The sequence below is a fragment of the Pteropus vampyrus genome, unplaced genomic scaffold, assembly GCF_000151845.1.
Source record: "Pteropus vampyrus isolate Shadow unplaced genomic scaffold, Pvam_2.0 Scaffold16, whole genome shotgun sequence".
Classification (NCBI taxonomy): domain Eukaryota; kingdom Metazoa; phylum Chordata; class Mammalia; order Chiroptera; family Pteropodidae; genus Pteropus; species Pteropus vampyrus.
The window spans coordinates 11,215,694-11,228,974 of record NW_011888797.1 but is presented as its reverse complement, the minus strand read 5'-3'; the positions used below and the strand labels follow the sequence as shown (position 1 = coordinate 11,228,974).

General features: G+C 58.3%; 1 protein-coding gene across 1 annotated transcript in view; it reads left to right on the top strand.

Annotated features, from left to right (window-relative positions):
• TMEM184B (transmembrane protein 184B) overlaps nucleotides 1-11,380 on the top strand; it is a 42,748-nt gene extending 31,368 nt beyond the window's left edge. The window contains exons 4-9 of the mRNA XM_011354451.2: nucleotides 937-1,061; nucleotides 1,579-1,654; nucleotides 4,378-4,469; nucleotides 5,317-5,486; nucleotides 5,891-6,085; nucleotides 9,023-11,380. Of these exons, the coding sequence (XP_011352753.1) occupies nucleotides 937-1,061; nucleotides 1,579-1,654; nucleotides 4,378-4,469; nucleotides 5,317-5,486; nucleotides 5,891-6,085; nucleotides 9,023-9,264 (900 nt within the window). The 3' untranslated portion in view covers nucleotides 9,265-11,380. The remainder of the gene's footprint in view (nucleotides 1-936; nucleotides 1,062-1,578; nucleotides 1,655-4,377; nucleotides 4,470-5,316; nucleotides 5,487-5,890; nucleotides 6,086-9,022) is intronic.
• Nucleotides 11,381-13,281: the final 1,901 nt, after the last annotated feature.

Sequence of the window (13,281 nt, the reverse complement as noted above, 5' to 3'; positions counted from 1 at the left end):
CCGTCCTGGCCCGTTTTGACCCTCCCCTCGGCCTTGCTCCTTTGCTGGGCGCCTCTCCTCGTTCCCCTGCCCTTGGCCCCCTGACCTTCTCCTGCACCTTTCCTTTGCGGTGTCCTCTGCTCCGCACCTCTCATTCCTTCTCTCCATGCTCCCTCCTTCCTCGCTCCGGGCACATCCCTTCGCTCTTGGCACCCTGCAGGCGGTAGCCTTCATTGTGCTGGCCCAGCAGAAATTCTGACCAGGAGACTGATTACAGTGTATGGCTATATTTAGCAGAACATTTACAACATAGTTCTCTGCCATCGGTCGATGTTGCAAATTTTGTGTCTGTGGGGATGTCCAGCCACGTCCGGGTTCAGAATGAGCTGGCCAGATTCCCAAGACATTTGTACTATATTTCGTGCACCTCTTCTGTGTCTTGTGACGGCTTATGGTGCTGTGGAGACTGAGGGGCACTGCAGGTTGTTGGATGGGTAAAGGTTCTGCTGTCTCATTTGTGCTTAGAATTTGTCCTGAGATCCCTATGGAGAATGTTTCATTGTTTTGTTGTAAAATTGTGATCCATAACACACAGACAGAAGCGCACATAAAACTAATAAGTAATTACAAAGCCAGCACCCCGGAACCCCCGAGCGTACACGCTGCCAGCTCCCCGTGCCCCTGCCATGCCCATCTGACTTCCCCTCCGCCAGCCTAGGCTCACAAAATCCTGAATTTTGTAGTAATCACCTCCTCGCTTTTTTCTACACAGCGACCAGCAGAGTGTGTCCGCATCCCTAAACAACGTGATGTGTCTTTGCCTGATTTTGATCGCAAGTGGAATAGTCACTGTGTGGGTTCTCATGTCCCCGAGGGCTCCCCGTTGCTGCCCGTGCCTGTGGCTCTTCACTTCCGTTGCAGTTTAGAATCCCACCATCTGTTTACCCATCCTGTTGATGTGAGTGGTTTACTCTGGACACTCTTTTCACAGCCTTGGTCATCTACAATTTCCTGAGCCTGTGCTATGAATACCTTGGGGGAGAAAGTGCCATCATGTCAGAGATCAGAGGGAAGCCCATTGAGTGAGTATGAAGTCCCCCTAAGGCCCCCTGTACCACTCTGTTTCTCGGGCCTGGCATTCTTTGAGCTGTCCTGGTGGCAGCTGGACACACAGACCTTTTTTGCCCATGACCTTGACCTGCTGAGCTTCTCCCGCACTTCCTTAGCGAGGCCATTCACTGGGACTCTCGGGAGGGCCTCTCGGCCTCTCTCTCCTTCTCTCTCCCTGTTTCTCCCTCTTACCGTTTTTCCGTTCAGTGCTTTCCAAGCAGTTTGTTACCGTAGGGCCCGTGCAGCCCTGCTCTGCCGTGCTTTACCACGCGGTCGCGGACGCTCTCTGGTGTGTCCTGTGCTTGGCCTTGGGCTCACCAGCTGCCTGGGATCTGTGCCCCACCCTTACCCTGCCCTGCTCTACCTTGGCCTGTCCGGATATGAGGGAGGATGCCCCCATCATGTCAGAGATCAGAGGGACCTCCAGCCCCCTCGTGTCCCAAGTCCTGGCTCTCTGCTCACCGTCTCCTTTCTGCTTATCTCTTCCAGGTCCAGCTGTGTGTATGGCACATGCTGCCTTTGGGGAAAGACTTACTCCATTGGATTCCTGCGGTTCTGCAAGCAGGTATGTGTGTGCCCCAAGCAACTGCCCGGGTCAAGAGTTGCAGGCTGGCGACCAGGAGCCAGGGTCTGTGCCCTGGAGCAGCAGCTGCAAGGGGCTGTACTGCCCCTGGTTGACAGTGGCAGAGGTGGGCGTAGGGCCAGGAAGAGCCTGCTGCAGGCTCCCCTGGGCCCCACCTGTGGAGTTCTCGTTTCCTGCAAGGCACCCCGAGCCCCAGCGCCCACTCCTCAGGGAGTTAGGGGTGCCCCTGCGTTAGGGTGTGCTCAGAGGGACAGCGACAGGCATCCTGGGAGTGTCTGACGCAGTCCTGGGCGAGAAGCGGTCCCAGGCTCTTGCTCACTTTGACCAAGGCTCAGTGTGTGTGAGGATCAGAGGAACTGGAATCTCAGTGTGAAAACGTCTCATCAGCTGGTGCTCGAGGGAAGGAGGGTTTCTGCACTGACGATAATGACCAAACAGACCCACGCCAGCTCTGGTCTCTTCTCCATGTCCCAGTTGGCAGTCCGGCAGCTTCTGGTTTCCTCAGCTGCCCTCCCTGAGACAGTGCGGCGTCGCGGTTACGTGCATGGGCCTGGGTGCCTGAGCATCCGAGTTTGTTTTCCAGCTTCTCCTCTGACTGTGTGACCTTGGATGAGTTACCTGACCTCTCTGAGCCTTAGTTTTTTCTGTAAAATGGGCGTAATGATACTCACCTCAAGGGGTGGTTGTGGAGGTGAGGTGGTGGATGGAGAGCACTGGCCCAGAGCCCACTGTCTGATTCAGGGAGTGAGAGTCAAGGGTCACCCCCAGCTGTCCTTAGTCTCCTCTGGGGCTCCGCAGGGCTTGTCAGCCCCTCCAGCATCTCCAAGTGGAGTCCTGAGGGATAGTCGTGCCGGGGCGGGGCGGGGGGGTGGGGGGCCTGGCCTTTAGACTGCTTTCTGTGCAGGGCCACTGCCCCCCAGCGCAGGCACAGCCACACCCACAAAGCGGCTGCCTGGACCTCCCAGGTCTCCAGGTTCACTTCCGCATCTTCCTTCCCCAGGGTGTTTCTAAATTCGAAATCTCCCACTGGACCTGGGGGGAAAGTGTTAAAACTGTGCCGGTTTCAGGGTGGGGCCTTTCAGAGCCATTGTTTACCAGTGGGTTTGGCCGCCCAGGGCCCTGCTGTGACTCACCGCCTTCTTTGATGATTATGTTGTGTACAGAGTTTTGATCCCATGATCACTAGCTCCGGTCGCCTTATTATAAACTGTCCCCATTCCTGTGGTCTCACATGTTTCACTGTTGTTCCTGGAGGTGGCGGGGAGAGGTAGTAAAAGGAGGGAGAACAAAAGAAGCCTCTGCATATTATTTATTCCTAAGGTGGAGAGAGAACCACAGCCTGTCTCAGAGGCGAAGGATCTGAACCTCCTGGGTCGTGCCTTCTGTCACTTCAGCTTCTCTGCCTCAGTTCCCTCATCTGTAATGTGGGGATGACAGCAGCACTCAGGGGGCTGACCCAGGGTGGCACCAGCCTGTGGTCGGGCTCCTGACTCTGTTCAAACAGCCGCTCCTCCCTTTTCTCCGCCCTCTTCGTCAGTGGGTGCTGGTCCCACTTCCTCTAGGTGGGGCGGCGAGGCGGGGAAAATTCTGTGGGGAATGCCAACAGCAGTATTGCACCTCTGGCTCTGTCACAGGCACTTCCCCTAGCGGCGGCCCCATAGCTCAGGCCTCCCCTGCAAACTCCGCTCTGCCGTCCGGGCCGTGCTCTCTGCCCCGGGGTCTTTGCCCGGTCCGGAGCCACACTGGCTTAGCAGTTTCAGCTATGCCCACCAGCCCAGGAGGGGCCTTGTCACTTAGATTTATCTGATTTCAAGAGAGTGGTGATCCTGGGGATGTTACGGGTACCGTGGGTACCCCTCGGTTTACTGGGGCCTCTGTAGGGAATTGCGAAAGCTTGGCTGAGGAGTTCTCTCAGAGGCTGAGCAGGCTGGCTGAGGCCTTTGAGTGCATGGGGGTGGGAGACCTCCACGATACTTCTGTCTCGTTCTTCAGTCCCCACACACATGACCCTGTGACATGGAGGCTGGTTACGTCCATATACCAGAGGCGAACTGATCACTCCCTCGAGCTTCCATAGCTGGGGGCTGCCAAGGCCAGAATTCTAGCTCAGCTGCTGGGACTCCAGACCTCTGCCTTGGTGTTTTGTTCCCTTGTAGGTCATCTGCATCCACAGTGGGACCCCAGCTTTGACATAAACCTTGGACCCAGGCCTAGAGTGCGGAGCAAGGAGCAGACTTGGGGTTGGGCGAGGAGGATGAGAGGAGGTCCTTACCCACCCCTACTCCCCATGCGGCCAGTCCCTCGAGCAGGGCCCTGGCTTTGCCAGTCTCCCCGGCCCCCTAACCGCTGCCGCCTTTCACCAGCACGCACCCTTGCCCTTGGCCGCTCTCTGCCTCTGGGCCTCGGTATGAGCGGCTCCCGCTCCCTCGTCTCCGGCACTCCCTTCCTTCCCTTCTCCAGTGGCATCTCCTGTCTCCATCAGACGTCCTTCCCTCCTCCGCGCCCTGGTCTTCTCACATAGCTGCATCGCACTGTCATCATCTGCTGTGTTCTGCCTCCTCCTCCTCCAGACCGCAGTCCCCTCGGGGGAGGACACTGGGCCTCCCCGCCATCCCCGGCATCCAGCACAGGCCCACCCGGCCAGAGGAGGTACCTGGTACATGGTTGCTGTGCTCATCCTGACCCTTGGCTTTTCCCCCCCACAGGCCACCCTGCAGTTCTGCGTGGTGAAGCCGCTCATGGCTGTCAGCACCGTGGTCCTCCAGGCCTTTGGCAAGTACCGGGACGGTGACTTTGAGTAAGCAGCAGGCCCCCTAGGGGTGTGTAAGGAGGAGTGTCAGTGCCAGGGTAGATGCCCTGGTTTAGGGAAGGGGTGGCCACAGACTGGCCACACACGCACACACCCCAGGACCTTCCTCTGGGTGGAGGGGTACACCTGCCTGTACCCCTGAGCCGCAAGGCCCGAGCCTGGCAGTGGCAGCCATTGCACTCGGCCCTGCTTCTGGCACGGGGGCAAGCCCTCGACATCCGTCACCTTCACAGGCTGCAGAGTGGTGCCCGGGGACCATTCCCAAGACAGAGCAAGAGGGTCGGAGCCCTGAGAGGCCGGTCTGGGTCCTCAGGTAGAAAACCTCAGCTGTGTAAATTGTCCACAAACTCTCATTTTGGGGGTGAGCAGAAGTGACCGCATGGCCGTGTGCTGGCAAGTGCTTAGCATACAGCACCTGTACTGCACATGCCTGGGCAGGTGAGCGAACAGGGCTCAGAGCGGGACATGACTTGGCTCCAGTGAAAAGAGCAAAGCTGCACTCCCAGCCCCTCGCACACCTGTCTGACCATGAGGCTGAGCGCCCCACCCCAGGCCATGTTAGCTTCCACGCCCGTGTCCTCCACCATGGGCACCAACACTGCAGACGGGCGGCTTGGACACGCCCGTGAGCGAAGCAGGGGCGTATGGCCGGCCTGCACTGCGGGCGCACCCCCTCGCGCCCCCTCACGTTTTGATTGCTTCGATCACCTCTCCGTGTGGCTCGGGAGCACTGCTGAGAGCCGTAGGAATTGGCTCTGGAGCAGGGCTAAGGAGGGGGAAGGCCCCTTGTCCCCTCGAAGGGTCTGTCCCAGCCAGAATGCTCCCGGTTTTGCAGTGTCGCCAGCGGCTACCTCTACGTGACCATCATCTACAACGTCTCTGTCAGCCTGGCGCTCTACGCCCTCTTCCTCTTCTACTTCGCCACGCGGGAGCTCCTCAGCCCCTACAGCCCTGTCCTCAAGTTTTTCATGGTCAAGTCTGTCATCTTCCTCTCCTTCTGGCAAGGTAAGCCTCCTCTCAGCCCCTGTGAGGCCGGCCTCTGCCACCCTGTCCCCTAAGCCTTGTTCCTTTCTTCCTGCTTGCTGTCCCTGGGCATCCCGGCCTGGAGTTCAAAAGGGCCTCTGTCCACGGGCACCCGCTGGGCAAGGAGTCTGGGCCCCTGGGGGCCTTGAAAGGAGCCATGGCGGAGCTTCAGTGGGGCCCCATACAATCGGCGACATCTCTGTCGGTGGCTGGGAAGGAGCTGGGAGAGTGGGGTTGCCAGGAGGCCTTGGCTTTGTGTTGGCAGCCCTGCCTTACAGGAGTGACGGTGGCCCCTGTCGGGTGTGGCATTTTGGGATGCTGCGTGGAGGAAGAGACACTGGGAAAGGGGTCCAGTCTGGGCCAGACACCCACCCCTCCCCTTCCAGGCATGCTCCTGGCCATCCTGGAGAAGTGCGGGGCCATCCCCAAGATATACGCAGCCCACGTGTCAGTGGGCGAGGGCACCGTGGCTGCCGGCTACCAGGACTTCATCATCTGTGTGGAGATGTTCTTTGCAGCCCTGGCCCTGCGGCACGCCTTCACCTACAAGGTCTACGCCGACAAGAGGCTGGACGCGCAAGGTATGAGCCAGAGTCCTGGAGACTCCCCGCAGCGGGAGCACGCCCGGTCGGCCCAGGTCCCCTCCTGCCTCCCAGTGTCCTGTGGAAGGGTCGGGGACCACCAGTTTACAGGTGGGAAAGACGCCACAGAGGTCAAGGCACCTTCTGCCCCTGTCACAGGGTGGGGGTGTCCCTAAAAGCTAGGTCTGCCTACCTCTTGCAGCAGGTCTAGTGTAGGGAGACCCCCAAAGTAATATGGCACAGTATCCCCATGGGAAGGTCAGGATGGAGATTTTAGGATAGACAACTTTCTAAGGGTTCCTAATATCAGATACAGTTATCTGTTTGTATCCTATAATTCTTCTGTCTCTAAAGTTCTGTTGTTTGTTTTAAACCTGATTACTTCTCAGAAACAAACTCAGATGGTAATAGCTTTTAACAGCTTTCTCTTACACTTACTAATCTTCTTCGTTAAAACAGAGGTGGCGATCCCTGTTATACATTAAACACACTGGAGAGTCTTCAGAGCCTGTGTCTGGGCCCCACCCTCAGAGATTCTGCAGTAATGGGTTTGGGCTGGCGCCTGGCTCTGCGCTTTCAGAGCTCCCCAGGGGCTGGCGGGCAGGGGCTGCCTCTGGCTGCTCTTGGGCAGGGAGGGGATGTCATGTCCCAGAGGGGCAGGAAGAGGAGGCTAGGAATGCCCAAAAGGAGAGAGGGAGGGAGGAGGCCTGGGAGGGAAGCCTCTGGTCAAAGCCATCCACCCCAGAGCTCTGCAGCTGCCAGCTCCATTCCAAGTGGCTGGAGGCTAGATGCTCACTTCCCCAGGCCCACCCCGTACAGTGCCCACCACAGGCCCCAGGGAGCCGCATACGGAGCAGAGTAGGTAGAGGCACCACGTGTTGGTGGGCGAGGCACCAAGGGGCTCCTCAGCCCCCGCCCACTCACTGCCCGGTTCTTGCCCTGGCTGAGAGGAAGCCTTACACTTTCTGTGTGTGTGGTGGCCAGAGGCACGGACTGGACTGTGCTCCGGCCTCTTGACCATGTGCCGACCGTGTCCTCCCAGCACACGCGCTGGCTGGAGCTGCAGGCAGTTTTCCATTTTGTTGGCTGCACATCCACTCGGTGCCAGGCACTGTGCTGGCCGCGGCTCACTGCTGCAGCTGCTGCCCCACCCACTGCCCACCAGGCCCCCAGTTGGAAGGGTGCTGCGAGCACCCTGCCAGTGTTGAGGGCGATGTCTCCTGCCCCCAGTCCTGACAGACCCTGTGCCCTTGGGAAAGTCACCTTTGTGCCTGGAGCCTGGCAGGGTTTAAAGTGATGTAAGGAACCACTTCTGCACATGGTGGCCATGCAGAGGCTCTCAGCGCATGCCGGGGCTGTCATCCCACCCACGGCCCCCAGACACATCCGCTTCCAGCAGTACAGCCCTGGCCGGGACCCCAGCCCAGCCAGCAGAAGCTGCTGCTCACCCTTGTCCCCTCCGTGCTGGTTTTGGCCTGCCTCGCTCCCACTGACTGTGGGGCCCAGCCCTTGTCACCCTCTAGTCAGGTGGGGGAGAGCGGCCCCACAGTGTGATCTGCACATGAAACCCTACCCCAGTCTCAGTTTCCCATCTGTGAAGTGTCTTGAGGTTTGTAGCACGAGGCACAAGCTTGGCAATTCCAGCCAAACCTGAGGACAAGTCGGGGTGGGGGGCTCCTGACTTAGGTGGAGGCGGAACTTCAACCACCATTCTGGGTGTCTGCCATTTGTCCCCCCCCCCCAAAAAAAAAGAAAGCAGAAGTGCCACAGGAGGAGTCATCCTACAGTGACATCCCTTGGGAGTCATCCCTTGGGGCAGCTGGGTCTGCCTGGGCCAGCGGGGCCTGGAGGGCGGAGGCGGCGGGGTGGGTGGTGAGCGCCGCCTCTGTGGTGGGCACGTGGTGTTCACTCAGCTGTCTCTTGTCTTCTCTATTTCTCTGCTTCTCTCCCCCTCCTCCCCCACCCCGCGCTTCTGTCCCGGGTCTGGCCACGGGCAGTGCCAACATATGGCCCTTACGGTAGGTCTGCTCTCAGTCTGCACGTCTTTCCTGCACGTCGGTCCTGGTTACTGTCACCAGCATGCCTCTCTCTCTAGCTCCTTCTCTGTGTCCCCATCTCCTCCCTCACGGATGCTCCTGGGTGGCAGAGCCCAGAGCACCTGCCTGCCAAGGGCCACCCTCTGTAGAGCTCGTCTGCTTCCGTCCTTGTCTGTCGTTGTTCTGGAACATGCTCTGCTGAGTTCTGAGGCACAGCACTCATCATGAGGATGGAAGGGGCAGGCGAGCTTGCGTCTGAAGACCTGGATGCAAGTCGGGCTCATCCCTTACCTCCGGTTTTGTGTCCTGGGCCATTTCTCCCTCCTGAGTCTGTGGGGACGATTCATCAGAGGGAATTAGGAGGAAGCACAGCAGGGCGGGCTGTGTCTGCTCTCAGAGGGCTGCTGGTGAAGATGTCCGCCCCGCTGTGGGCCTGGGCTCCTGCCGCTGTCCTGACAGAGCGGGTCCTTGGGCCACGCCCCCAAGAGGGTAGGCAGGACTAGCACCCTGGAGCCTGGGCACCCCTGGCTCCCGGGCCCCCTTCCTCAACACTCCGGGTCTTCAGCTGATATCCAGCCTGGCCCGGCCTCCCTGGGACATTCCAGGCTTATTGCCGGCGCCCTGCCGGTCTCCACCCCAGGCCCCGTCCCCGATGCCAGGCTCGGCCGCAGTGGCTGCTTCTGTTCCCTTCAGGGATACTCTGCTCTGCACCCCGGCCAGTGGAGCTGTTTCTTTGCCTGTGCCTCCTCATGTCCAAGACCCCGTTCTCTGTCCCGGAAGGGGGTGGTTAGGTGGCAACAGCCTTGGCGTGGGGAATGGGTCTGGGCTAGGGGCAGCCCTGAGCTGCCTTGCTCCCTCCGCTTCAGCCCCTTCACCCCCACCACCTGCCCATGCCCTGCAGGCCGCTGTGCCCCCATGAAGAGCATCTCCAGCAGCCTCAAGGAGACCATGAACCCACACGACATCGTGCAGGATGCCATTCACAACTTCTCGCCCGCCTACCAGCAGTACACGCAGCAGTCCACCCTGGAGCCCGGACCCACCTGGCGTGGCAGTGCCCACGGCCTCTCACGTTCCCACAGTGTTGGAGGCGCCCGAGACAATGAGAAGACACTCCTGCTCAGCTCCGATGACGAGTTCTAGGTGTGGCCGCTGTGGAGAGGCTCAGCACCTTGGCCAGAGGGCAGGCTGGCACAGCGTTGGCATTGCCCTTTAATTTATTGGACCAGAACACTCGTGTATTTCTTCCAGAGGAACAGCCGGTCGCTGTCTGCCCAGGGGACAGCCCAGGCCCACCCTCGAGCCTTCAGGAATATTTCTACAAGGCCAAGACTGCACTGCCCAGGCGAGGGGCACGGGACGCTGGGAGTGACTCTCATGCCCTTGCTGCTCGTCCCATGGTGGTGGCATATTGGGACCAGCGGCCACAGTCCTCTCAGGCCTGTCCCCAGGTCATTGCCCTCCCCCATGAGACTTACAGCCCCACCCCTAACACCGTGCAATACACAACCCTGGCTCTTCCCGCCTGCCCCCTCCCCTGTCCACCCTTGTCCAGAGCTAGATTAGCCTCACCCCGGGCAGGAGGCGGGAGGAGGGAACGCGAAGCTCTCCGCGGACCCCCTCCCGACCCAGGCCTGCCTGGCATGCTGCAAGGATCAGAGCCAGACACCAAGAGCCATGGGTCCCACGAGGAAGGGTGCTCAGGTGCCTCTGGGCCCCTCTTCTGTTGATGAAGCCTCTCCAAGCGGGGTCCCTGGGCCCCTGGGTGTCCTTTCTGTGGCTGTACTTCTGCCTGCCTCATGCCCTTTCTTCCTGGCATGCTGAGGACAGCTAGCAGCCCACACTGCCCCGTCACTTGGGGTCTTTCTTGAGAGCATTTTTGGGCAGAGCCCTTGCTTCCTGGCTGCTCAGAGGGTCAGGGGCTCCCACCCTCCTTCCCAGGCTGAGCTACCAGAACCTCTCCTGGGTCCTATCCCTCCCTGGGGCTGCTCCCTTTCATTTCAGGGGAAGAGTCTGAGTCTTCATGTTTCAGACCAGCTTCCAAGGAGGATGGAGGGCTGGGGCATGCAGCAGGGGGCTGGGATGGGGGTGGGCGGGGTGGGGGGAGAAGTGGTCCCAGGCTCCTCTCCCTGTCCCCATTCCCACACGGGGCCTGGTGTCCTGCCTCATCTGTCTCCGCAGCCCATCTCTTCTGTGCCTTAGTCACATATGAAAGCCCCCCCTCTGAAGTCCCTCAGTCTGTCCCAGACACTCCCTGGGGACTCTCTGTTAAGCTGCTGGCACTCAGAGCATTCTGCAGTGCTGGGCCAGGCGCCCTTGGACAGGCCTTAGGGGTGACCAGGACCACCAGTCCCCTCCCCTCACCCACCTCCACACCCATATACCTAGAGCCTCCTAGGGCCGGAGCCCCCAGAAAGGCTGGGCTTGCACTGGCCATTATCTTAGGAAGAGCCTCGAGGTGGACATGATGCTCATTCATACCGCAGTGTCCTGTCTGAGAGCAAACACTCGGGTTTGGGCGCAGCAGCCTGGGGAAGGGGTGGGGTGAGGGGTTAGGGCCCTGCTCTGGCGTCAGCTTCACCGTGGAATCTTCTGCTCATTCCTGGAGTGAACTGTGCCGAGGGTTGAGTGGAGGGTTCCATCCCAAAGTTGTCCTTCTGGGCACTTGGCCCTTATGACCAAGCCGGCCCTCGGGGGCACAGAAGCCTGTTTGCAGGGTACTGAAGGGTAGCTCTCCGGCCCCTGTCCAGTGGTCCTGGTACCAGGCTGCCCAGGAAGGCAGCGGGTAGCTGCAGGCTGTCTGAAGATGACCTCCGTACCCGTTCCCACCATTTTCTTTCATGAATCTCTTTCTCCGATTCTCCTTCCAGGCCAAAGTGTGCAGCTGACTCCCTGCCCCCAGTCTCTGCCGCCCTGGCACTTGCCCTATAGCTCAGTGGCAGGGAGCCAGTGGCCCCTGGGGAGGTGGGGGCCGGGGGCTGGGAACTCATGCCTGACCAAGCCACCCCTCCTTCCTAGGATGCGTAACCTACCTTGTCTTTTTTTTTTTTTTTTTCCTGATAGAGTAGCTCTTTGTATATAAAAAATACTTGAAAAATTAATTGTATGATGTATGAGAAGACAGAGTCCCCTAGTTTTGTATCTTGTGTATGACTGCCATGAGTTCCATCAGAAAGTCGCTCTATTTTGGTCTCTGACATTTTAAATGCGTGACAGAAGTGAGCAAATAAAGTGAGAAAGATATATATGAGATCATATAGATTGTATTGAAATCTCTGCCTGTGGGTGAGGTTTTTTCCTTCTCCCCATCCCCGTGGATGTGTTGAGGGGTGGGTCTCATGGTTGTGGGTGGGGCTGTCTTAGGAAACCCTCATCCTTGCAGTGTGTAACGTGTAAGGTGATGGGAGGATTCACACTGCCAGAGACTAGAATTGCAGTTCACCGGATAAAAAGCCTTCCCCTCTCCTGGCCAAAGGGATGTGCTAGCCTTGGTCACAGGTGTGGGCAGTGGGTTGATGCATCTTTGTCCGTTTGTCAACCAGATAGATGGGGCCAGCCCACCGGCAACCCGCTTCCTGCAGGCATCTTTCAGGGGGTTGAAGAGATTTCCTGGGGTCCTCACTCCTTCCAAGCTATCTCCCCGCTGGGCAGTAGGGCACTTCACCTGCACACCGGGCCAGGCGTCTGGGTGTCTGACCGTGCAGGGCACCTGCCCACTGCCACCTCCACATGCCTTCTCAGGGCCTGGCCTGGGGCCCGGCTGCACTGACATGGGCACTCAGGAATGTGGCGGGGGCGGGGGAAATTCCCAGCCTCAGCTCAGGCCCGGAGTTTCCGGCTGCCTTTTCTCCTCAGGCCTGAGCTCAGCATCTCAGGATTAGGGGTCAGGATGGCGTGGGGTGGGAAGAGGCCGGGGGGAGTGCCGCAACCTGAGGGGGAAAAGGCCAAGCCAACCCATGTGGTTTGGCCCTTCCCCAACTCACACACCCTGCACCTTCTCGCAGCACCATCTCCATACCCACAGCCGCTACGCGGAACCCTTCTCTGCAGGCTTGTGCGCTCTCGTAAGGGTTTACTCTGCATGTTCAAGCTTGCAGCCCCCAAGGTTCCCAGTGCTTGTCATACCTACGCCCTGAGTACCTTCCCTGGACAGATGGGTAAACTGAGGCTGCAAGGAGTTTAAAAAAAGCCATCCAAGGTCACACGACTGGAAAAATGCACACCTGGATTCAAACCCCTATTTCCCTGACCGGCACGGTCACTCGGTCCTTCTCAGGGTGTCCCAGAAGGGCTGAGCAGACAGATCACAGTGCGTTTGGGGCCTCCAGTGAGACGAGGGTTGCGTTTCGGGCCTGTCGGCTGGAACTGAGAAACCGACTTCTCTCCGCACCTCCCTGTGCCTTCCGGAACATGAGGAAAGTATTTTCTACTTGGCTGTGGAAAATCAGCCCATGATGTGAAAGTGCTGGAAAGATTATTCTTCAATCCGGGAATTTTCCTCTCGGCGGGACTGTTTACTCAATGAAAGGATGCCCAGACAATTTAACCCTACATTTCATTGTCCTCCCAGCTTTGCCTTCCCCAGGGAGGATCCTTGGCTCCAGGAACCCGGATGGAAGGACAGATGTTTCGGCACTGCCTTTCTGGGTCCCTGCCTCCACCCCACCCCCAGCCCGTGTAAGAGCTAGTGATGGTGCATAGTTTCGGTATCTGAAAATTGGGGCGAACCTTACCACCCAGCAGAGGGTCCTGCCTGGGGTTAAAAGCAGGACCTTCTTAGGCCTCTCATTCAGAAACACTCACCCCCCCAAAAAAACAGCTCGGGACATACATTTCTTTACTGTAGATAAAGAGAACTTGACTTTATTTAGAAAGTCTACAAAATACAGAAGGCGGATAACTCGCTTACTGTAAGTCAGAAAATAAATAAATTCTGGGGGCCAGGCAATTTTTTATAAAACATTTTTTGGTTGTTGTTGCCATCTGGCTTTCCCTAAATATAAGATAAAATGTGATTTATTTGCAGATATAAAATATAAAGTCCAGTTCAGGGCCACACACCACTTTTCCTAGGGAGTAGGTGCCAGGGCTCTGTCTGGGGAGAATAACTTAGATTCGTGCAATAAATAAACAGCAGGGGTGGGCAGCTGTATACCGTTT